The sequence below is a fragment of the Dipodomys spectabilis genome, unplaced genomic scaffold (genome assembly GCF_019054845.1).
Source record: "Dipodomys spectabilis isolate Male_0828 unplaced genomic scaffold, ASM1905484v1 ptg000278l, whole genome shotgun sequence".
In the NCBI taxonomy this organism is placed as follows: Eukaryota; Metazoa; Chordata; class Mammalia; order Rodentia; family Heteromyidae; genus Dipodomys; species Dipodomys spectabilis.
Genome location: NW_024870955.1, coordinates 2456729 through 2482467, shown reverse-complemented (window position 1 = coordinate 2482467; position 25739 = coordinate 2456729). Strand labels below are relative to the sequence as shown.

The window sequence follows — 25739 nt, the reverse complement described above, 5'->3', positions numbered from 1 at the left end:
ATATATATATATATATATATATATGTAACCTCATACATGTATACCACATTTTATTGATCCATTCACCATTTGAGGGTTTTCTGGGTACTGGAAAGTGAGAGACAGGATCCTTATCCCTCTGTTTGTGGGAAGACATGAGCTCTTGTAGCAACAGTCCTGAGCCTTGTTACCCTTTTTATGACCTGAAGTAGTAAAAGCTGATCAACAATTTGTTCATTTTTGCAATTCCTGGGGCCTGAACTAGGTGCCTGTGCACTGTCCCTAAGCATTTTTTGCTTAAAGCTAGCATACTAACACTTGAGCCACAGCAACACTTCCAGCTTTTTCTGGATATTCTGAAGAATCAAACTCAGGGCTTCATGCATGCTAGGCAAGCACTCTACCACCAGGCCACCTTCACAGCCCAAGATTTTATTTTTTAAAAACTAACATGTAAAAGAACCAACTACATGAACAACTGTATTACAGGAGGCGAGCTCCATGACTAGAACCATGACTTCCCTGACCAGAAACCTGGGATATCAGGCCTTTGCCACAAGTCTCCTGTGAGGTCAGCTTCCAACCACTGAGCATCATTTCATTGGCCTGAAAGGAAGCAGAGTGTTGAGATGTGAAACATGATGCAAGCAGACAGAGGGAGCCTCATCCCCCAATGTCAACAATGAGGATGGGTGCTCACAAACCCCAGATCCTGTGGCACACGTGCTAGTAGACGCTAATTATGAATTGTGGGGAGTCATGATCCAATGGGCAGATGGGCTGGGCTATTATGAGAAAGGCATAACCTCCTTCAGAATCATATGGACTCCAAAAATGTGAACTAGAAAAGGTCTACTTTGTGTTTGAGGTTATTGTTTTAACTTCCTTTATCTGCACTCTGTCCTCTAAAGCCAGCTCCCATGTGTGAACTCTTCATATGCAAGAAAATGAGCCATAAATAAGGCCAAGTAATTGTTAATCTTATGGAAGTCAGCCAGGCCTAGAGTGGCTGTCTGGGGTTTCTTTTCCTCTCTGAGTTACAAAAAGTGACTTGTTCCTGAGACACAGAGCCCATGTTCTAATGGCTGAGCTATTACTGCTGGATATCACATTTCACCATGTGGATATAACTATAAGAGACAAAGCAGCCAGGACTTTCATGTTCCCAAAATTATTGCCATGCTGAGTGAGTCTGACACATGACTTCGAATGACTGCATGAAGGAAGTGGACATTCTTTTGTTTTTACAATATGTAGTAGTGTATACATCGATACATGCTTATTCACTTTACACTGACTTTAATTTTGTCCCAGGTTTTCATTTTGGTTTCAGAGGAAAGTGTCTGGATTTACCATTCCAGCAACAGGCTCCCAGATGCTCATGCAGGGTGAGGAGGGGAGAATGGGTTGAAATGATGACTTCCTTCTGTGTTTCCCTGGCAGTGCTGAAAACCAGACCCAGAGCTTCTGGGCTTCAGGTAAACAAGCAGTGGATAGAGTCTCCCTTCTCAAGAGATGAAATCTTCATGAAAATTTCCCAGAGGACACTACAGTTTCCACTGCTTTTTTACTTCCACGCAGTGCACAGAGCACACGAGCAAATGCTGGAGGGCACAGGTATGGCTGACTCACCACCCTTCAAGAGAGTCAAAAAAGATGAACACAGTGGCAGGGGACCTGTTCCTCAGCAGAAAGCCTTGCAAGGTTCTGAACATCACCCTAAGTGAGGCTGGCATTTGAGCACAGTCTTGGACAGGTCATGAGCATCTGAAGAGTGTGGAATGTTCTGCTAATCCACAGGTTGACTAAGCAGCCTCTCCTTGGGGGAAAAGGATCTACTATAAGTAAACACTTATCAGAAATCTCACTAAACCTTGTTCTTTATATTAAGTCAGTTCTTCAAGGCAGACAAGTGAGAATGGATAAAGGAGAAGGGCCCTAGGACCACTGAATTTTCCCATCTTAGAGCATCATTTTCTTTCTCAACATACAGTAGGGAAGCCACAGCCTAGTCCTGCTAGCCAATAGAAGTATATTCTCAATAGTATATGCCAACATGTTCAGGTCCAGAGAACTCAGTGATAGTGGTTCCACTCTGTTCTCTCAGTAACTTCTCTTCTCTTTTTTGAGATAGGGTTTAATCTAAGTAGGACTTTGGGCTAAGCTACCTTTGTATGCAGAACATAGGCATGTACCACCATGCCTAGCCTCATTACTTCTTTTTGTTTTCTTCCCTTTGAAAGTCAGCCAATAGCTCTAAAATCGCTCTCTTCCATTTACATTCTATTCATGCCCTTATCTGGTTCTCTCCATCTGGTCTAACTGGAGCCATCTGTCTCTAGCCAGCACACTGTCATGGTGGTCCATCTTCCTTCTTCCCAGCTAGCTCCATACACATCTCTTTGTTACTAGGGAGTCTTTCCTGACTTGTGCTTTTCACTTTTCCAAATGACTGGATGTGCAAGACAACAAAAGGAGTTCCTGAATTTTGCCAAGAGTGTGAATGACATGGCTGATTCAAGGCTGTTAACCATTTTCCACTTAAACACACAAGCAGTGGGCCAGGATTGGTGGCTCACACCTGTGATCTTAGCTAATCAGTAGGCTTAAATCTGGAGGATGGTGGCTCCGAGACCAACCTAAGCAGAAAAGTCTTGAGATCCCACCTTCAAAATAATCGCAAAAGAGGGGCTGGAAGTATGGCTTATGGTGAGCATACAATCTGAGCAAGAGCTATCATAGTGTAGGTCACCTTGTGCTGCTGGTAACACAGGCCCTTTAGTCCCAGGTCTGTACTAATAACATCTCTTCAATTCCAACTTTGTGTATGTGTGTGTATGTGTATAACTTCACATACTCATGCACTTGTTGTGTACACTGATAATATTAAGTTGCATGTGCTTATGTTGCAGAGACTTCAAACCAATTTGAATCTTTCCAAACACAATGAACCCTCAAGAATTCTACCACTGAAACATTCAGTACAAAGATTCCACTTCCAAAATGCCATTTGGTTAGATGGTGTTTACCTATTCATATTTACTTAGTCTTTCCTCTAGTTGACCCTCATCCTCCCATACCATTGCACCTCCACACATTCCCCCAGATTATTGTTTACAATGATCTTAACATTTTCCTGGAAATAAGGATTCTTTAGTGGTAGAATTAGCATTTAATTGTTAGCAAGTCACCTTCTTCAGTAATAACTCACAATGAGCTTAAAGATCTTAATCAGGTAGGGATAGGTGGACACAGCATAGTAAAATGTACAAAACAGCATTTCAATGCCAGGTGGAGCACTATGGGACCTGACCCGATATCATCATGTGCTAAACATGGACCTCCCAGGTGAGGGCAGAATACTCTCTTGTACTTATGGGACTCCTGGATATCAGGAAAGTAGGAGGCTGAGACCTGAGTCCAACCCTTACTCTTCTCAAATTGCTGGCGAAGTTTCAGAAAAACTCAGTAATCTGCCCAAGGAAGGTATGCTAGGCTACAGGTGAAGAAAGACAAGAGCCTAAAACGTGGCATGCAATTTCTGAGAAGACACCTTCATACTTACTAAGAACTTATGAGCTTATAGAAATGGATTGGTTGTGGTCAGACAGTGTGGGTATGCAAGCCAAGGAGGGGACTGGCCACTTCCTTACAGTATCATCCTATAGTGACAAGAAGAGGAAAATAACCCCAAATGGGACTGCACTGGTCATCTACTTGATGTCAAAGTATTGGGGCTGAACAGTACTGAGTGTTAACCTGGACTGCTGGTCAGAGAGCTGGAAAAGTAGGGAGTAGGATGTGAATTGAATGATAAATAGAGGGATGAGTTGATGGAAAGAATTGTCAACTGCAACATCACATTCAGATCTACCAGAGATCTCTCATAAAGGGCCAATACAGTCAACCATGTGAACCTATTAGCACTGATCATTCTTGTTTGCTAGCCAATCACTTTCTGACTTATCAGACATACACACACACCCCAAATGGCCATGGTTTGGTGGACACAGAGGGATAGAATATAAATGTCAGTAAATGCCTGACATGTTAGCAGAGAGTATCAAGGTTTAGCCACCCTGCACTGTTCATTCCCAAGATTCTCAGCCTGTTAGGTCCTTGTGGCAAACTCAGTGCTCCAATGGGAACAGATGCTGCCTCCAGGCCTCCCTTTCGTATTCTCCAGGTCTCAGAAGTCCCCAAAAGGCTGGTCTGGAGGTGTGGGGGAATAATGCAGGCAAAGCCCAAATTTTGGAGGCTCCAATTCATAGCAATGATAGTGTGCTGCAGAGCTCTGGATTGTGTTGTGCCTCCAAGGGAAGGAGGCACTGTTGGCACATGAGTGCATCAGGGCTTCCTGATCCTCCCTGCCCAACAGCAGCTGTTCTGGATTGAGCAGCACACTGGGATGGGGTATGAGGCACCCTGGGGACAAGTACCCACCAGTAGAGGGATGGATAGGGCAGATAAATCTACAGAGAACAGTGCCAGTACTGGGGAGCTGTGCTCTTTTATCAACTTCTCCACATTTCAGTTTTCCAAAACAACTTAGACTTTAGAGTAAGTTTCAACCTATGTAAAATTTACACAAGTGTGTTTCCCTCACTGCCCTAGCTCTCCCTTGATTCACATATCATAAAATATATTAATCAAAGTCAGAACATTTCCACTGAAGCCATATTAGTCATTAAACACAAACCCCGTACCAACCTCAACATTGCCTCCTTCTGCCCTTCTCTCACTCAGGAGTCCAACTGGTCCTGCAGATCATTGCTCTCCTCCCCTTTGAGGGGCCAAAGTTCCAACCAAACCTCCATCCTTGGCCATTGTGAGGGGTTCTGCTCAGCATTTGCTGTCTTGGTAGGCATAGATTGAGGGATGTCGACGGACTGTTCCTCTTTGGCAGGAGCCTACAGAGCAACAGATGCTGCAGCCATCTCAGTGAATCACACTGGGGCACCGAGGTCACCATGCTTACCCTTGTTCATGGTACTCGTGTTAGAACTCAGAGTACTGTACTTGCTAGGTAGGTGAGCTATATGCCTATTTTGTGCTGGTCATTTTTTAGTTATGGTCTTGCTTCCTATCCAGGTACATGCCTGGGCCTGGACTCACCTATTTTAAGCTTCCTGTTGTAGTGAAGTTGATATTCATTGCTAGCTTAAGAGGAGATGTCACCCAGTTTTTGGCCTGGGCTGGCCCTGAATAATGATCATCCAAATCTCAGCATCTTAAATAGTTAGGATTACACATATGACTCCCAGCTCCAATGTGCCTTCCTTCTCAACCCTACCAACTCAGCAGTGACTGACAGCTTCCTCTCCTCAGTTACTCTTACCCTCTGGAATTTCAGAGAGGAGACACACATTTTCTTCTTCATTGTACTCTAATTGCTCCCAAGATTGCCTGAAATTGTACTATCTCCCCTCATTGTAGGCTCCCCAAGGAAGTGATACCCTTGGATACTGGATATTTCTACATGAGGAGGTAAACTTAGCTGTGAACCCCAAAGGGAGATCCTGTTATTTCAGCTGTGGGTTGTCAGTTCCTTCCGCAACTCCCTCAGCTACAGTCATTTTCCATGACACAATGGTCTTCCTGCACTCCCCACACTGATGGGTACAAAGACAGCATCATGCCAATTGGCCAGGTCAAACTACGGGACACTCAGTGGTGGAGCTGGAGGAGTTGCACTTGTCCCCTATCCAATCTGACATCCAGTCCCTCCCTTCAACAGAATTCAATCTCTGTGCATTCTCCTCTCTGCCAACACTCTCAGTCTGTCTCCAGAACTAAGGAACAAGGTATATGTAATTGAGAAAACACAAACACAATCTCTCATCATGAATGGACCAATTTAAATAGTGAAAAAAATGAACCACAAAATTATACTGAACCCCTCTCCCCGCTTCTTTTATTTGGTCAAGTTTGCTTCCTAATTGCTTTTGTGTGTTTGTTGGGGAAGGTGTGTGGGTACAGGTGTGGGGGACATTGTGTATAATAGGACTTGAACTCAGGGCCTTTAGCTCTTAACCTGGCTCTTTTTGTTCAAAGCTGGCACTCTACCATTCCAGCCACTGATCTCTAGTGGCTTTTTCCAGGCTAATTGCAATAAGAATCTCTTGGGTTTCTCTGCCTACACTGGCTTCAAACTGCAAATCTGGTATCAGCCTCCCAAAAGGCTAGTATTACAGGTGTGTGTGAGCATCTAGTGCATGGCTTCCCACTGTTACTTTAAAAGGGCAGCTTTTAAAGTGAAGCAAAAGAAAATTCTTGATTGAAAACTGGGTATCAGTGTGATTTCAGTAAATCTGGAGGCTCCTCATGGGAGGAAAGGCCTCCTGGGAAGTATTACAGCACTGCATGAACCAAGTAGGTTTGATGAAATGTCCCCAGAGAACACACAAGATACCCTGAGTGGAACAACACCCAAAGCACAGGTTCTTAGGACATTGTCTAAAATAAGTTTTTAACCAAGCCACTCACAGATGTGCCTCCCATATCCTTGGGAAAGATACCAGTAGAGCAGCCATCTGGATCCTGTCCTACGGGGGTACAGGGTGTTTGGAACCAAGTCTTTTCCTTGGTCCAAACCACATTACAAAGAGGCAATATGGATGCTCCTAGTCCAATGGCTGGGCCCTTTACTGCTACAAAATTCGGCTTCTTAAACTGGATGAAAGTATTCACTAAGTTTCTAAAGTTAAAAAAATACACAGGGAACAAGTAAAAACATTGCATATGTGAGCAGATGACAAAAATCTATTCTAGATTGGAAGTTGCCAAGCAGAAACTCTGCAAATCATAAAAACTAATATTTCTTAAAAAGCCTCCTCCCAGAAAAGGTAGACTGTGGATCTACCTGCTGCAGGTTGTAAAGGCTTACCTACAGCCTGGATATTACACAGGTGTGGCTGCTGCCACCGGTTGTAGGTGACATAGCCAGAACGGCTTTCGTATTTACAGTGGCTCTTGGCCACTCTGACTATTGCATATAGCATTTCCAATTTTCTCTCTTTGAAGACCCAAGGATCATACTGACTTTAGGGAGTTCTTGTATCCAAGAAAAGGGAAAATTCAGAGTGAACTTGGCACTAAGATTGTCTGGTACTGACTGAAGGGTTATTGACTAAGGAATATAACCTGCCCCTGCAAGGAGACTTTACACATTGAATTGGAAACACGTATTTTCTTTTTTTCTTTTTTTTTTTTTTCTTTTCTTTTTTTTTTTTACTTTTTTTTTAAATTTAATTTAATTTTATTTGTGAACATACTGTACAGAGGAGTTACAGTTACATGGGCAGGAAAATGCATACATTTCTTACCAAGCATTGCAGCCTCCTCTTTTGTTTACCCTTCACATCCCTTCCCAGCCTCCCCCCTCCCCCTGGAAACACGTATTTTCTAAGGTCTTATAAACTGGACTAAATTAACTTACAGACATGGAGATAAGCTAATTTAAGACATAAGGTTGGAAAGAAAGATCAGCAAGCATCTCAATGCCTGTATCCCATTATGTGTTGGTGGATGCTACTGCCACAGGAAATTGGAGAGCAAAGCAGACATGGGAGAGGGTGGCCTTTGCAGGGGACAAGAACTTACCATAAAACACAGCCAATGCTGTGCTGGAGTTTGTTTTATTGGCTTTGTAGTTCCAGGGAGGTTGATGCTATACTATATAGGGAATCTGCTTCTTCCTCCCCACCATACAGCTGATTCTGTTTTCAGAGGTAGTTTCTTGTTCTGATTTCACACAGTAGATCAAAGCATAAACTTATACCCACATACATATAAAGTGATTCTTTATAGGTAGTTTGAGCTTGACCATTGAAGAATAACTACAACTTTTCATATACAGAGTTCTAAGCCAGGACTTGACTCACAACAGCTATTGAAGCACTTCCTACTAGTTCCTCATCCTCTGAATACTATCAAGATGGAATATAGTGCTGCATCTCCCCTCCCCCCTTCCCCCCCACCCCTTTGCAAGTCCTGCAGTTGAACTCAGGGTCTTCTGCTTAGTTGGCTGGCACTTGACTACTTGAATCACACTTTCAGTCCTGTTTGTATTAATCATTAGAGGCTCAATTTTAACAGACTTTTCTAATTGATCTGGTCTTAACACAAATCCTCTGGATGTATCTCAGATTTTGAGTAGCTAGAATTACAGATGTGAGTCACTGCTTCCAGCTAGATTATATTGTAAGGAGGGAAGTTGGGAAGTTTGTAAGGAACACAGGAGAACAGGGCTTGCAGATGCAGATTCCAGCAATTGGTGTGAGGTGTAGTCCGTTAGGTGAGGCCGACTTCATCTCAGCCTTGCCAATTGCCCCCAAGGTAAGTAATGTTTTGCATTATGCAAGAATTGATCCTTTAAAAGAACAAGCTGCACTAATATCTAAAGTTTCTAAATGAGATGGCCCAAGGCACTGTTCGAAAGCTCACAATGGAGTTTAACGATAAAGCTGTGGTACATGAACACATAAGAATCAAAAACTGTCCACGATTCCATGCTTCTCCCATGATATATTTGTACATATATAAAACATTCTCGTCTCAAGCCCAAAGAAACACAGGTCCCATGGTTTCCCTTATTTGCAATGACTAGTATATGTCTGAGACAAGCAGAAATGTTCAGAGGAGTTGATGTTAGGTGAAATGAACCCCAAGATAAGGACTCACATTTTTTTCTTTCTTTCTATTGTTTTAAACATATTTATAAGATGATTTCTTTGTGTTTTTCTATGTCCCTCCTCCTCGGTATAACCCCTGTTTTCACTGTATTTGATGTTGCTATAATTTGTGGAGGGGAAGGGAAAAACAAATTGTTTAAACAGGGATACAGGTGGACCCATTGCAACAATGAGATGTACAAGACATTATGTCGAAAAACAAACTTTACAACATTGGTGTGGTATGGGGAGGGAGATGGGGAAGGGAAGGTAAGGGGAAACAAAGGAGGAGGGAACAATGCTTGATAAGAAATGTACTCATGTGGGCTGCAATGCTTGATAAGAAATGTACTCATGTGGGCTGGGAAGGTGGCTCAGTGGTACAGTGCTTGCCTTGCATACATGAGGCCCTGGGTTTGATTCCTCAGCACCACAGAAGCAGAAATAAAAAGCTGGAAGTGGTGCTATGGCTCAAGTGGTTGAGCTCTAGCCTTGAGGTGAAGAGCTGCGGGACAGGGACCAGGCCCAGAGTTCAGGCCCACGACCAGACTCCCTCCCCCCAAAAAGGAAATGTACTCATTACCTTGCTTGTGTAATTGTAACCCCTCTGTACTGCATTTTCAAGATTAAAAAAAAATCTGGTTTCAAAGTCTTTGAGGAAAATCAATACCAGGATTTCAATAGGATTGATACATTGTTTTATAACTGGAATTTCAATTTTTGCCTGGAATGATAATAATGTCAAATGAAATTATGTCTCTATTTCAGAGGTCCATGCTAAATTCACCAGCAGCCCTGCTCAGAGGAAGGGTGCTATGATGATGTGTAAACTCATTTGTAAACATGAGTTGAACAGAAACTCAGTTTGTTAAAACACAGCCACACACCAAATCTTTGTAGAAATGACCTGTCAGGAGAGACCTCCCCAGTCCACAAAGCTGTACGATCATGAACTACAAAAATCCAGTGGCAGTGTGGCTAGTGGTAGGAGATCATGATGGACCTAAAGAGGAAATGTGTACAGTTTTGTTAAGTATAAATGCTGTTTTGTTTGCTAGCCATGGGGCTTGAACATAGGGCCTGTGCACTGTCTCTGAGCCTCTTTGTGCTCAAGGCTAGTGTTCTACCCACTAAATCCCAACACCACTTCCAGCTTTCTCTTAGTAGTTTATTGGAGATAAGAGTCTCATGGGTTTTCTTGTCTCAGCTGGCTTCAAATTGCAATCCTCAGATTTCAGCCCCCTGATTAGCTAGGATTACAGGCATGAACCAGCAGGCTCCTGGTTTTTATACGTATCTTTTAAAACTTAAAATTAAAGCCCATAAACATTAAGAGGTGTACAATGCAGCATACTCAATTTGTATTTGTTCCCACTGGATCATCTGTTTACTGAGTTAAAGGCTGTCTTAGATATGGAAGGGAAGTAAAGATTTTCCACAAAGTTAGTTTTTGAAGACATTATTATTCAATAGAATTCCTTCTGAGAAGACACTTGACAAGATCAGATGTTAGGTCAAACCCTCATGGAAGGGTGTAGGAATTGTCTGGGGAAACCAGGCAACAAAATTTGAATTAGGAGGTGGTGTGCTTCCTTCCTCAGCTTACTCAGCTTTATTATCTGAAGAAGAAAGGAATGAGTGGGAAGAGGTCAAGTTCTAGGGCCAGTTTACGGGTTTGTTTTGTTCTCTCTCCAAATCCTGTAATATGGGAGTGCTGAGTAATAGCCTCTTCCTTTGGAAAGTCCTCACATTGTCTCATTCTGTCATGAGAGGAGACCTCACTTCTGTGGAGATAAGCTTGCTCTTGGGTCCTTCAGACACATAGTGTGCAGACATCAAAAGTCCAATGCTATAAAGGGAACCCAAGATACTCAGTTTTATCAATGATGTAAGGGCCATTTCATGACAATGAATCTGCAAACTGGGTATCATCAATTCCAATAGTGGAAATAGCAGCCCTGGACAGTGGATGATGTAAGATGTTAATTGATCTCCATTCTCACTTCCCTTTCCTTCCATTCTGAATATTTGCCACAATGAAGATCTTTGCCTCAAAAAGTTTAAGGAATTTGAGTCATGATACCACAGAAACAAGCAAAAAATATATACATAGAACGATTGTTTTGTGTAATGTCCCTCATAGGCATATGAAGTTAATTTAAATAAACTGAGTAAGAGAAAGGTTAAGTGAAACTGCTTTAAATAAGTAGTTTTTTTGTTTCTCCCATATTCCATTAAGAAAAATTATCGCTGATAAAAATACATTTACTCAAAGCAGCAGCAATGCAGGTTTCACAGAAGCACAATGTTTCGGTTTCCTATAATATCAGCTGAGTCTTCTGTGGGATCTAGGAGAAGGACATGGCATTGGGAGGCTGGGAGAAGTAATAGGAGTGAGGATCTGATGCAAACAAGCATCTAAAATCACCTAAAAGTGCAAGAGATGAGGTTTCTACTTAAATATCTGTATCTATCTTTTCTCTTTCTCTAATCCCAGTACTACAAGCCTCAGCCACTGTCAAGGGCAGAGACTGGACACCTGAGGAGGGAGAAGACTGGAAAGCAGCAAAATTGGTAAGAAAAGCTCTAAGATGCATAAGAGAGGACTCAGGTGGTCTCACAGAAGATGTACAAAGTCACCACTGAAAACAACGGTATGTGTGTGTGTTTGTGTTTATGTGTGTGCATGTGTGTGTGTGTGTGTGTGTGTGTGTGTGTGTGTGTAAAAAGTGAGGCTTAAAGACATGCAACATATCCTGAACTATGATTTAACAATGAGCAGTGTCTACACATTGATATGAGGTTCTGATAGTCTAGAGCAGAATTATGTCCCCTGATGAAGGTTTATAATTTCAAGTCAAGTAAGAAGGCAATGCCTTCTAGCACCACATCTGAGAACTCAGAATAATAATGGGATTATAATATTTCAAACCATAGGTATGTTATTCTGGGGAATAACAGAGATGGGAGGGGACTGAGATCCAAGGCTAGTCTAGGCAAAGTGTTAGCAAGCAGACCTTATCTCAACAAATTCTTCTGGCTAGGTGGTTCATTCCTGAAATCCCAGCTCTGTGGGAGGTGTATGTGAGGGAAGAGCAAAGCCCAAAAATTACTTAAAATACTTAAAGCAAGAAGGGGGCAGGATGTGTGGTAGAATGCATGCCTAGCATGTATGAGGCTTTGAGTCCAATCAAACAATAGTACTATTAAAACAACCCAACAGATGTAAGATGTGTTCATTAGCTGATTCAGCTTTTTTCCTCTCTACCAGAAATATTTAGAATTCGGGGAAGCATAGGAGAAGTGTACAGCACAAGTACCATGCAGCTGTACATTATCTATACAGCACTCTTAGCCAACATGCTGAGCACTTGCTGTGTTTCAGTTGTTGGCCTCTGATAAGCAGTCATTAATGTCAGACTCATAGAAAGAGCAGATGAGTTAATTGAGTCAATTGACTTAAAACTAACCCCAACCCTGATGCAAACACATTGGCTCTGCAAACCTGATTGCATCTGCCATCTTGGTGCCTTTTCTCTTTCTATCATCTGTGAGATGGTCTATGAAGTAAGTTAAGTCCAGGCCACAATAGAAGATGCTGCCCGGTGCACTGAGATAGATCTGCTGTCATTGGCAGTGGCTGTTTTCAGGGCACTCAGGACTTCTTTTATCACTGGGAAGTCACCATAAATTCCAATGATAAGGACCACTTTGGGTACAGACTACTATAAGCATTTTAAAGACCCCTCTGTACGGTATTTTCACAATAATAATCATAATAATAAAAAGAAAGCCTTTGTTTCTCTGAAGGTTACAAGAAATGGGTATTTCTGTAGTTTGAACAGCAGGTGGCACTTTTAACTACTTTACAAGTGAGTCCAGTCTGTTGTTTTTGTTATTGTTGTTGCTGATTTAGCTTAGGATAGAAACCTAAGTGATATGGTGAGAGGGCACAAAATCATTTAAAATGATCTTGGAAACATTAAAAACCTCACCAGTGAACAGATTGCAGTCTAAAAATGTACGAAAATCAAGCCCTGAACTGCTTGTTCTGTATGAGTGTAGCTAGCACACAGACCTTCTGTAGGTAGCTTTCCTTGTCTGGAACAACCTACTCAAGCTGTGTACAAAGGAAAAGAAACAACACTAGAACTTAAAATTTGGAAATGCCCAGTGCAAGTTGAGATGTATGCATTTCCAGAGCCTTCCTAGCACTAGGGGCTTTTAAACAACAATCTCTTCAACAACAATCTCCCTGGCCTTTGCAAGCTGCCTTTTCAGGTATTAGTCAATATGCATGCATAGAAAGCCCCCTTGCTGTGTGCTCTGCCACAACACTAAGACCATCAGTGTTGTATAGGATGATAGGGAAACTTCTTCCAGGATAGAATGCGGCCATTGTTATGTTTAGCAAATAATTAACCTGTCAAACTGGGCACCAGTGGCCCTTGACTGTAAACCTAGCTACTCAGGAGGCAGAGATCTGAGTATGCCAGTAAAAAACCAGCTTGGGCAGGAAAGGCCTTGAGACACTTATCTCCAAGAAACCACCAGAAAACTGGAAGTGGCACTGTGGCTCAAGTGATAGAGAGCTAGACTTGAGCTGAAGAACAGAGAGACAGCCCCTAGGCCTAGAGTTCTAGTCCCATGACCAACAAAATAAAGAAAAAGAAAGAAGGAAGAAAGAAAGAAAGAAAGAAAGAAAGAAAGAAAAAAAGAAAGAAAGAAAGAAAGAAAGAAAGAAAGAAAGAAAGAAAGAAAGAAAGAAAGAAAGAAAGAAAGAAAGAAAGAAAGAAAAAGAAAGAAAGAAAGAAAGAAAGAAAGAAAGAAAGAAAGAAAGAAAGAAAGAAAAGAAAGAAAGAAAGAAAGGAAGGAAGAAAAGAAAGAAAGGAAGGAAGGAAGGAAGGAAGGAAGGAAGGAAGGAAGGAAGAAAGAAAAAAACCTGTCATGATGAGAGATATGGCAAAGCTCAAGCCTCTGCAGATAAAGACATCCTGACCTGGGAGATGGCTCAAAAACAGAGGCACTGTTACCTTCTCCTGGTAAGAACCAAAGCTCCCACTGGAGCCCATACCATTAGAATGGAGCAGATGCCCAGCACATGCCTACAGCCCCAAGTCAGTGTGGCCAGAGTGATTAGCAGCCAAGCTTCCAAGTTCCCTTTGATTCCTGCCTCCTGGGCACATTGTGGGCCAGCTCAGAAGGAGGTTTCAGAAGAGCATAAAGAGCCATGAAGCAAAGCAGTCGTGTAGAAATGCAAAGCACATGACTCTCACCTCTGGGATTCCAGAGTTATTCTCAGATTATTTTGTGGATAAGATGTGAGTGAATCATCTTGCTTCCTGAAAAATATCTCTGTATAGGTAGGCACTCTTTGCCTCACACTGAAAGGCAACCACTTGTCCAAAGGCTGGTCTCATCTGTGGCCAATAAATTTCCTTTTCCCGGCTATCACCCCTTTAACAGACATCTGTATGTTGGCTGATAGCACATCCATGAATGGAGATGTACCTGCGAAGGGTTTGAAACCATAGTGGTCCATGATGTCCTATCACCATTTCTCTCCCATTGTCATTTCAGAATTAGACCAGAAGCTGGTTGCAATCACAGCACATATCAACACAAGACTGTCAATACCAGAACCTTGTCAAAGTCTACTTTGAAGATACCTTTCAGTTTCAATCTATGTCTGACAGAGTATCTACCCCCTACTTTTTTCGTCTAGGATATGTGCAGCTATAAACTGGGAGACTTTTAGAGAATAAGATTAGAGAGAATGGGTCTCCTGGACAGGATCTGCTATAGGTATGACAAGTTGGAAGGAAAAAGGAAACAGCATAAGGAAATATCATTAACATGGCCAAAGTGGTCAAAAGACATCTCTCCAATGCAAGAATGTCTGTTCTTGTCGGGCCATGGCCTGGTATGGTGGTGCCACTTTACACTTTGGTCCCATTAGAGTAACATACATGTCATGGCTTCTTCCTTCCATGGCCTAGGCTGACTACCAGAGGTTCATTCCCTGTTTCTACCTCTGCTTTCTAAAAGGGTACACACATCAAGGGGCTCTCTTCTTTCCCCCTACAAATATTCTACCAATGTTCCCTCATTTCACAACTCCTCATTGCCAATCTGGGTGCTGCTTTTCTATGAGTCCTAATGTATCCTCTCCTGAGCCTAACATTTGTTGCCTTTCCTCCTTTTGGTGCTGGGGACTGAACTGAGAGTCATGTGTTTGCCAGGGATGTACTTTACCACTGAGCTGCATCTTCACCTCTGAACTTTGTTTATCATACTTGTCAAGAACTCTATTAAGTATTTGATACAATTACTAAGGTACATGAGAATAAGGGAGATGCTGCACTTAGCAATTGGACAAAAAATCACCTATCTATAGGAATCACCTCCACATTAGCTTGTGTGGCAATGAATGCAGAGCTCTGGCTAGGAGAAAACAAAAGTCATGCCTGAGAAATACATGGTGGTCTACTGGTAAAATTATCAACAGGAGTTTTCTAAGGAGTGAGGCATGAGTCATTAATTATGAACCACGAACTACTTCTTCAAAAGTGTAAAGAAATAAGCCAAAGCCACCAGAAAAGACTCATGAAAAGACTCATAAATGGGTACTTAAGAGAAAACAAAAACGTTCTTAGTCAAACACTGGTAGATAGGATGGGTGGTGCCTCCATCACAGCTTGGCCTCAATCCTTAACCCACTGAGGAATGAGAGTGCCTTGGCCAGGCCTGCCTTCAGTTCTGACCCAGCGACCTTAGAAGATTTGGGGTCATCCAACCTGGTCAGTTCTAGGACTAGAGACCCAGGGGTGTCAACACTTACTCCCTAGGACTCCCACAATGGAAGCTATTTGCACTTTGATCTCCCTGGGGCAAGGACACAAAACAACCTGCTTCTAGTCACAGATCACTCGCTGGGACAGTTTACTTTCTAATGAGTGAGACCAGCTTGGATGGTCTCCCCACCCTACCCCAACCTCAGGCCTGGTAGAGGAAAACTTATGGAACTTACCATCTCCCAACTTTACTAGCAACAAGGGACTTGCACCTCACCCAGAAGTACCTTTTCCTTAGAGCTTTCTATAAGTTGCAGTATTCCCATAGCCCTGTTTCTGAAGAAAAATGTACTCTTACAGGTTATTGGTGGCCATGGAGGAATGCTTGGCACAGACAACCTGCCTGGAGCCTCACTGAAAGAAGAGTGAAAGATTCTGGCAAAAAGAACCAGTGACTGATTTGGCCTCCAGTGAAAACAGAAGTGTTCACCCTCTTCCTGGCCATTGTAGGTTCTAAGCAATTGAGATTTCTGTTTCACTCATGTAAAGTAAACATACCCAACAGGCTAGATCCATCCATCCCTTATATCCTTACAACACCTTGTGGGCCTCAGACAGCTTTGACTGCTGGAAAAATGAACATGAGAATGGGTCATTGGGACAGGCGATGTCTCCCCTCCTCTCCTTGACTTGGAAGTACTGTGTCAAGCAGTTCTTGATACACTATGGGACTGGTCAGCTTCTCAGCCTCTCACTCCCCCAAACAGCTAGAGTCACTTCTGTACTTAAAGCTGCCAGATACCTTGAGAAACTACCCTGGCAACCAGGAACTTGCACTCATCCTGTGAGCGCTGCTTCATTGCCAATTGAACTCTAAACACAGGGATCAGTGTTCCTGATACTGTTTCTGGGGAATGTGACTGAAATCCCTCTGATGGGACATGAGACAAGAACCTGTGGTTGTCTGAAGGAGAAGTAGCACCTGGATCTAGTTTTCTTTCTCTTCAGACTGCTTTTTTGCTACTTGCATGTTTTTGAGAGATTGAAAACTATAAAACTGGCCCAGGGGGAAAAACAACAACATTGGCACTTGTCATCCTCCTCTTCAAAATAGCAGAAAAACCATGAATTTAATACTCCTCTTGAGCACCAGTCCTATATTGCTAAGATTAAATCCTTCTGGCCAAATTTATATTTCAAATACACTGAAAGAATAAAAAGGATTCTAAAGAAGAATAAGGGCTCAGGGTATAAAATGTATACTTCTTTATTTATACAAATAGGGTTTTAAAACAATCATATTTAAAAGAAATTTGCATTTTTACATTCACCATCAGTGAGTTCCTGACAGAGAAGGCTGAGCATGATGATACATAGCAAGGTCCCACTGCAGACAAAGTAGCTCAGGAAAGCACCATTTATTTGAGAAGCAGTAGGCAGGCTCTGGCATTCCTGTAGCACTGCTAGCAATGGGAAGTCTTAAACCTCTTCTTCCACAAGACTTCTTCAAATTCCCCCTGTTCATCAGCAGTGGCATCTTTGCATTGCTGGTATTTGGACACTGGGTCGTTGATGTTGCTCTCAGCCTCAGTGAACTCCGTCTCATCGATGCCCTCGCCTGTATACCAGTGCAAGAATATCTTGTGCTGCAACATGGCACTGAACTGCTCTGAGGTGTGCTTGAAGGGTTCCTGGATGGCCGTGTTGTTGCCAATGACTGAGGCCAACATCGTGAGGCCATGTGGGGGGATGTCACACACAAGTGTCTTCACGTTGTTGGGGATCCAGTCTGCAAAGTAGCTGCTGTTCTTGTTCTGCAAGTTGAGCATCTGCTCATCCACCTCCTTCATGGACATGAGGCCTCGGAAGATGGCAGCCGCTATCAGGTAGCAGCCATGGCGGGGATCACAGGTGACTATCGTGTTCTTGGTGTCACACATCTGCTGGGTGAGCTTGGGCACTGGAAGAGCATTGTACTGCTGGCTGACACGGCTAGTCAGGGATGCAAGGCCAGGCATGAAGAAGTGCAGGCAGGGGAAGGACACCGTGTTCACAGCCAGCTTGCGCAGGTCTGCATTCAGCTGGGCAGGGAAGCACAGGCAGGTGGTGACCTTGCTCATGGTAGCCAACACCAGGTGGTTCAGGTCTCCATAGGTGGGCATGGGCAGCTTCAGGGTGCAAAAGCAGATGTCATACAGGGCCTCGTTGTCAATGCAGAATGTTTCATCTGCATTTTCCACCAACTGGTGGACAGACAAGATGGTGTTGTAGGGTTAGGTGAGGATGATAGGGTTAGGTGGATAAAGGCTCAGCCCAGCACTGGGAACTAGAGTGTCTGGATGTTAGGGAGGAGGGGTGCCTATTAGCCATCTCCCATGGACTATGATGACATATCAAATATGAAGTTGTCTGGTCTGAAACTCTGGCCAAATGGTTCTGATCTCACTGAGTCTAAGGTGCCAGTGTCCAACATCTTGGGCAAGGGCATGACACTGAAGGTGTTCATGATGCTGTCTGGGAACTCCTCTCGGATCTTGTTGAGAATCAGGGTGCCCATGCCTGACCTGGTGCCACCTCCCAGGAAGTAGGCCAGCTAGAAACCCTGGAGACAGCCACACCTTTCTGCTCACCACTTCCAGCACTGACTCCACCAGCTCGGCTCCCTCTGTGTAGTGGCCCTTGGCCCAGTTATTACCTGCCCTGTTCTGGCCTATCAGACACAAAGACATGATGAGACACATACTCCAGGAATAATGACTGTGCTATATGCATTGTGAAGACTATAGGCTCCTCTGAGCAACTTTGGCTATTAGTTTAGATACACTTCGGTGAAATAAAGGAAATGTTTTCTTTTTTGGGGTCCAGTCATGGGCCTGAACTCTGGGCCTGGGCACTGTCCCTCAGCTCTTCAGCTCAAGGCTAGTGCTCTACCACTTAAGCCACAGCACCACTTCTGGCTTTTTTTCCTGCTTATATGGTGCTGAGGAATCAAACTCAGGGCCTCATGCATGCAAGGCAAGCACTGTACTGCTGAGCCACCTTCCTAGCCCCCAGGAAATGTTTTCAATGTATCTGGGACCCTACAAATCACCCAGGTTCTAAAGAAAGTAAAGACAATGTGGAGGAAGATACATTTTAACCCAAACCACGTACTTCTAAAAATGAACAGAGCCTGGGGATGGGAAGGGCTCTCAGTGGTAGAGTGCTTGCCTCACATGCACAAGGCCCTGGGATCGATTCCTCAACACCACATAAACAGAAAAAGCCAGAAGGGATGCTGTGGTTCAAGCGGTAGAGTGCTTGCCTTGAGCTGAAGAGCTGAGGTACAGTGCTCAGGCCCAGAGTTCAAGCCCCACAACCGACCAAAAAAAAAATGAACAGAGCCTGCCTCAATACTGGAAAAGTACTTACTTTCACAGGAGGAACAGGAGAACAGAATGGTCAGAGGGAAGCTAAGCTGCAAGCATTTGTCTGCACCTTGCTCATACATAGCTGTGCTTTGATTTCTGGTGTCCTGAAGTGGTTCCCTGTTATTGCCAGGTATTTGAAATGGCCAGCAGTGCTGAAACCTTGTTGGAGGCATTCCCTGCTCGCTGTTCATTCCCTTCAGAGGCTGTTTGCAGACTGGCACTTATCTGTGCTGATTGAGTGGCCAGGGTCATGACTCCCGTGGACTGAAATAGGTGGGTTAGGTGAGGATGATATCTAGATGGATAAAGGCTCAGCTCAGCACTGGGAACTGGAGTGCCTGGATGTTAGGAAGGAGGGGTGCCTGTTAGTCATCTTCCATGGACCATGCTGACATACTAAATATGAAGTGTCTGGTCTGAAACTCTATGGTTCCAATCCTACTGAGTCTAAGGTGCCAGGCTCTACGTCCACCATGATGGCCCGAGGAACATATTTGTTGCCTGTGGGAACAAGATTTGACTTAGGCCTATACTTGACAAGGAGCTTAGGGGCAGAGCTTATGATTCTAAGTGGCTCTCAGCATTCATTACAGGAATTACAGCATTTCAGACATGGAAACAGAAAAGATATCTTGAGAATGAATCACCATGCAAGAGGCTTCAGCAACTTTAAGGACGTTTGCAGTTGTCGATTTCCATGCATTTCATTCCTTTGCTTTGGGCATGGTGGCTGAAATCTCAGCTACTCAGGGGGCAAAGATGAGCATCAGGCTTTGAGTCTAATGGGGCAAAAGAAAGATGACAACACATTTTTTTGTTGTTGTTGTTCATGGTGGGGCTTGAACTCTGGGCCTGGGTGCTGTCCCTCAGCTCTTCAGCCCAAGGCTAGCACTCTATCACTTGAGCCACAGTCTCACTTTCAGTTTTCTGAGTTGTTTATTGTAGATAAGGGTCTCAGGGACTTCCCTGCCCAGGCTGGATTTGAACCATGATTCTCATTTCTCAGCCTCCTGAGTAGCTAGGATTACTGGTGTGAGTCATCATTGCCTATCAGTAAGAACCTTTCTCTTTTTTGTTAATTTTATTTTTATTGTAAAGGTGCTGTATAGAGGAGTTACAGTTACATGAGTAAGGAAATGAGAACATTTATTGTCGAACATTGTTACCCACTCCTTTGTTGTTCTCCCTATCCCTTCCCTTCCCTAATTAAAAGTAGCTAGGTGCAGAGCACCAGTGGCTCATGCCTATAATCTTAGCAACTGTGGAGTTGGAGATCAGAGGATCACTGTTCAAAGCCAGCCTGGGCAGGAAAGTCTGTGAGACTCTTATCTCCAATAAACTAATAGAAACCCAGAAATGGCACTGTGGCTTAAGTGGTAGGGCTGCTTGTCTTGAACAGAAGAGTTGGGGCACAGTGCATAGGCCCAGAGTTTAAGCGCCACTGCCGACAAAAAAAACAAACAAGCAAAACAAAAGAGCCAGGTGTGGCTCTTCAGCAAGTAGATGTAGGGGGAATTCAAGTATAATGCTTTCCTAGGGAAAATACATAAAATACATATTTCTTGTGTTATAATGTTTCAATAATTGTTATCTCAATAGCACATTTCCCTGTATTCAAATACTCAGAGCAACTTTGGGCAATTACTTGCAATTTGCCATTTAACCTGATTTTTCAAAAGGGATATCAGTTAAAATGATATAAACATGAGTTTGAGACTGCCCCCTTCCTAAACAATCACATGAAGAAAACTGGCCATCCTGCCTGATATATAGAATCTAATAAAGACACAACATAAAATACTGTTCATAGGAGTGACACAATCCCACACAACAACTCTCAACCAAGGAACCACAAGATTAAAGTCTTATATCTTACTTAAGCAATATTAACACAAAATACCAAGGTGGGGACATCCCCAAATGTAGATCCATAGAACTCAAATACATTAAATAGCTCTGTCCTTTTGTTTGCACTTTTTCATTTGTTTATTACAGAGGAAAACCAATTATCTATGATTCTGTTTGTATACAATAATGTAGAATGGAAACTCTTTATATAAAATTAAATGAATTTCACATTGACAGTTACAAAAACTGAAAATCTACTCTGTAGACTTCAGAAAGGCTGTTTGTATTAGGAAAGACAATATGAATCATTTAAAAGCAGTGTTTACACATTATTATTGGGTTTTTCTACATCACAACAATGTTTTTTACTTTAAAAACCTTAAAAAGAATTTATTGTTGGCTAAGTATTCATATTCAAAATGCTGAAGTCCAGAAGTGTTATAGATTTCAGGGTGAGACACTTTATTTATGCTTTGTGATTTGGACTATTCACATATATATTAGTGACTGAACATCCCTCTTTACAATTTTAAAATTTTCAATTAAAAAATTTTTTTAGAAATTTAATCTGTATTTTAAAGAGGGCAATGCAACTGGGCTCTGGTTGCCGAAGGGTGAAATTCTAGCTACTCAAAAGTCTGAGATCTTAGGATCGCAGATTGAAGCCAGCTGGGGCAGGAAATTATGGGAGACTCTCATCTCCAAGAAACTACCTGAAATAGTTGGTGCCATGCCACCTCCTGCGGAGTCTGCATGAGATCCCCTTAGACAAAGAGCTTTAAGGAAGCATGCCTGCAGGACGGGGGTGTTGGTTCAAGGCTTCCCATACACTTGGCTGCACCTTTATAGCCTCTAACTTTATTCTTACTATATTCTTCTTGGCTGTACATTGCTTTTATTCTCATTTTGGCTATTTTTCTATTAATCTGTGAACAGAGCATGTTGTTTCTTTCCAGTCCAATAGAGAGGGCTTCTTTAAATAATAAAGACTAGGACCAAAGATTAAATGTGGGTGATGCCCCAATCAATCTATCATCTGATGTGACGCTGCCTCCAAAAACTCCTACAACTTCACAAGCGGTTTTGCAGCTCATGCATAGTAAACATAAAAACTTAAAATTTCCAAATATGTTACAACAAGCAGAATTAATGAATTAAACTAAGCTAGAAGGACTTATCCCAGAAGCCCAGAGAGTTCTAAAAAAAGGATCCCCTGATAATAAAAGAAAAAGAAAGACTGAAGAGATGAAGGACAATGCCTATGCCCAGAGTAGAAGCCCCATGACAAAAAAAAAAAAAAAATCCAGGTGTGGCTACTCAGCAAGTACAGGTAGGGGGAATTCAGTAAAAGGCTTTCCTGAGGAAATTCACAAGTGTATACTCAAAATATATGGTGGAGTGGCTCAGGTGGATACAGCACTTGACTTACAAGATCGAGGCCCCAAATTCGAACTACAATACCACCCTAAGAAAGGCAGGAACTCCTTCCTTGTCATTAGTATTCCTCAGGGACCTATTCTGCCACGGTATTGGAAGCCAGATGGGAGATACTCACTAGCTGCCTCATTGTAATACACCTCGATTCTCTGCAGCTGTAAGCTGCTGTCTACATAGTAGTTGCCAGTGCAGTCAATGTTGTGCTCATGGCTTAGCATTTCCCAAAACTGAGATGGAAATAGAAGTGTATTATGGCCTAGAATGTTAACTGTCCAAACAATGGACTTTAAAATAACTATAAGAAACCCAAGTCCTGTTGACACAAATATTTTTGTAAAAAAATTAGATTTTTTAAATTAAAAAAAGCACAAAAATTGATGGTATTTTAGTTTTGTTAATCTCTTTGCTATCTGGCTGAATAGAAGACATCTGTGTTCTCCTATGAGTATTCCATCTTATGGGATACCATATTCTGTTTGGATTCTATGACGAGAACCTGGCCTTATATGGACATGAAGTTGCCAAAGCAGTAACTTGAAGACTCAGCTAGAAGGCTCTCCAGAACCCCAAGGGTCCTCAGAGCATACACCGACAACCACTGATTTAGAAAACACCCAACTTAAGGGAACTGAGATAGGGCATGAAAACTCAGAGAAATTTACATTAAGGTGGACGAACTGTTCTCAATTATCTGATACTCATCAGCTGACAAAAAGGGAATCCTCTGTATCTGTCAGCTCAAAGACACTGCACTCCTTTCATTCAAATCAGACCAAAAATGCATTAGTCTATTCCCAGGAAACTAAGTACAATGACTTGAGTCTCAGGTAAGACTAAGACATGCAAGAGAGTTGAAACCACCCCAGCCTTGCTTAAAAAACCACACCCACCTGGGCCACACAAATTAGGGAAATTGGGGAAACTATCTGGGGGACTTGATTTCCAGGAGGTTAGGGACTACTATGGAGCCCCACCTACCTCAGCCTAGACATGACCACTACCACCTGCACCCTCCAACCCTATCCTCTTCCTCCTCATCCCCCTAAATTTGAGACTAGGATCCTAGGCCAGTGTCATGCTCCCCTTTGGGCCAATCTGGTTGCCACTGTGGCTTGCCTCTATGTACACGATCTCCCTCATGGTGTAAGGCTGCAGAGCAGTTGGATGCATGTCCTCAGCAGTGGTGTACACAGAGGCAAACAGGTAGGGCTGGGGAGCAGGAATCTGACACAGCCAACTCAGATCCCCATTTAAACCTCTGGTTGTTACAGGGGCAGAGGAGATGGGGTGGACTTGATAGGCAGAGCCAGTAGGTGCTCCAACTCAGTCTCCCTACTGCTGGGTAATCAGAGATAGCTACCTGTTATCACTTAGCCCTGGCATCCAGCTGTCAGCCTCAAGTCAATTAGCACAGCTGCCACTCTATTTGGAACCTCTTGTCACACTGCCATCCACCTCCCACCTTGACTCACAAGAGAGGCTGAACCCTGGGATACAGGAAGCAAGAGGAGGGGCTTCCTCTACACAAGGTACTTGTGCCAGAAGCCAAGAACAAGCCTACCTTCTATTTTTGATAGGAGGGCCTAGAACTGAAGGGGCACGTTCAGCTGTGATCCCAAGAACAAGCACAAACTGTTGGATTCCATGACTGATTTCCATTCTGGGAAGAGTCAGGGGCTTAGGGCCTTGCCTTCATACTCAGGTTTTCTTTTCTTTTCTCTTAAAAGCAGCTTGCTTTATTACTTAAGCCATAGGTCTACTACAGTCTACTTTTTGTTTCATTTGGCTTCTGCTCCGAATGTGAGAACTCGGCTCCTGCTCTGTGTGTGTGTGTGTGTGTGTGTGTGTGTGTGTGTGTGTGTGTGTGTGTGTGTGTGTGTGTGTGTGTGTGTTTGGCCGGAGCTTGAAATTAAGGCCTGGTGACTCTTTCTGAGATTTTTACTATTATTGAGATTAGGTGATTACCTAAATTTCTCTTATTTCAGAATATTGTGGAATAGTGATATTTAGTTGAAGTCACAAACATATTTTAACCTTCACAATGCAAATTGTCATTATTATGGTCGATAAAGTTTGTGAATTCTATAAGCTTTGACAATACAATTCTATAAGCTTTGACAATACAATTATTTCTTCCAGGTGATATATACATTTCTTTCCTTTTGCTTATTGTAAGACATTCTGTCTTTCACTCTCATTCCTCTCCTCTCTTTCTGAGGTTTTATTGATTTACTTAGTTAACTGAAGGGTAGATGGCTCTACTACTTGAGCCACAGCTAAACTTCTGCCTTTTTTAAGTGATTAATATGAGGCAAGAATCCCATGGGTAGTCCAGGGCAGTACAGAGAGGCTTGAAATCTGAGGATCAGAGTTCAAAGTCAGCCTGGGCAGGAAAGTCAATGAGACTCTTATCTCCAGTCAACCTAATAGGTGGAAGATAGTAGAGCTGTAGCCTTGAGCAAAACACTTCAATTTTAAGTCCCTCGACTGAACACACTGAAGCAAGTTTCATGGACTTTCCTGTCCAGTATGGCTTTGAACCATGATCTACAGATTTCCGATTCCTTAAGATTCAGAATTATAAGTGTGAGTCAACATTTACAAATCTTTAATTACCTCTTCTTTCACCTTTTCAGTTATTTATTATTTCTTTCTTTCTTTTTGGCATTTGTTATTAGGCGCTAGCTCTCATGCTGTTTTTTTTGTTTCCCTTGAAACTACCATGCCCTACAACTTTGACCACAGGTAAACTACAGGCTGTTTTTCTTTTTTGCAGCTCTTTTTCTAGGGCTTAAACTCAGGTCACAGTGACTGAGGTTCTATTTTTTTTTAATTGAGTGGTGGTTCTTATGTCTTGAAATTAAGTCATGATGACTTTCCTTGAGGTTTATTTATTTTTACCTTAATAGTAGCTGGTTTCACTACTTGAGCCATAGCTCAACTTTTGCATTTTTTGTGGTTAATAAGAGATTAGAATATCAATAGAAAGTCAAGAGCATTACAGAAAGGACTGAAATCTGAGAATCATGTTTCAATGCCAGTCTTGTGCAAGAAAGTCAATGAGACAATTATCTCTAATAAACACCAAGAGGTTGGAAGAAGTAGACCTGTAGCCATGAGCAAAACATAGCAAGTTCAAGCCCCCATACTGAACACAGTAAAATATGTCTCCTGTACTTTCCTGCCTGGGCTGGCTTTGAACCACAGTCCTCAGTTTTCAGTAATCTGAGCAGGTAGAATTACAGTTTTGATTTAGAAAACCTTAATATGCTCCTTTTCTACCTTTTCATTTATTTGATTGTCCCTTCCCCCTTTTTCAAAGTTCATGTCCTTTATTATTAGGGCCTACTCATTTATGCTCAGTATTTAATTAATTAATTTATTGATATTGTCAGTTGTGGGGCTTGAACTCAATGCCTAGGAACTGTCCGTCAGGGACACAACAGGCACACTACTATTTTCAGACACAGTGCCACTTCTACTTAGTTGGAAAAAACAGTCACCAGGGGACTTTTTTTTATTGTAAAGATACTATACAGAGGGTTACAGTTACATGAGTGAGGTAATGAGTACACTTCCTCTTGAACATGTTACCCCCT

At 42.6% G+C, this 25739-nt stretch overlaps 1 protein-coding gene and 1 pseudogene across 1 annotated transcript; both read right to left on the bottom strand.

Moving 5' to 3' along the window:
• Positions 1-425: 425 nt before the first annotated feature.
• Positions 426-14193, bottom strand: LOC122126429 (annotated as a pseudogene).
• Positions 14194-16908: 2715 nt separating this feature from the next.
• Positions 16909-18002, bottom strand: LOC122126428 (tubulin beta chain-like). Its single transcript, XM_042701044.1, has 2 exons — positions 17892-18002; positions 16909-17688 (listed from the first exon to the last, which is right to left on the bottom strand). Exons 1-2 carry the CDS (start codon positions 18000-18002, stop codon positions 16909-16911), a joined length of 891 nt encoding a protein of 296 aa, XP_042556978.1.
• Positions 18003-25739: the final 7737 nt, after the last annotated feature.

Bases quoted from the DNA above. Each gene is read 5' to 3' on its own strand.
- LOC122126428 (XM_042701044.1), bottom strand. From the start codon at position 18,002: ATGGGCACCCTGATTCTCAACAAGATCCGAGAGGAGTTCCCAGACAGC. The intron at 17,689-17,891 runs GTGAGATCAGAA...TCTGTCCACCAG, and splicing joins ACACTGGCACCTTAGACTCA to TTGGTGGAAAATGCAGATGA.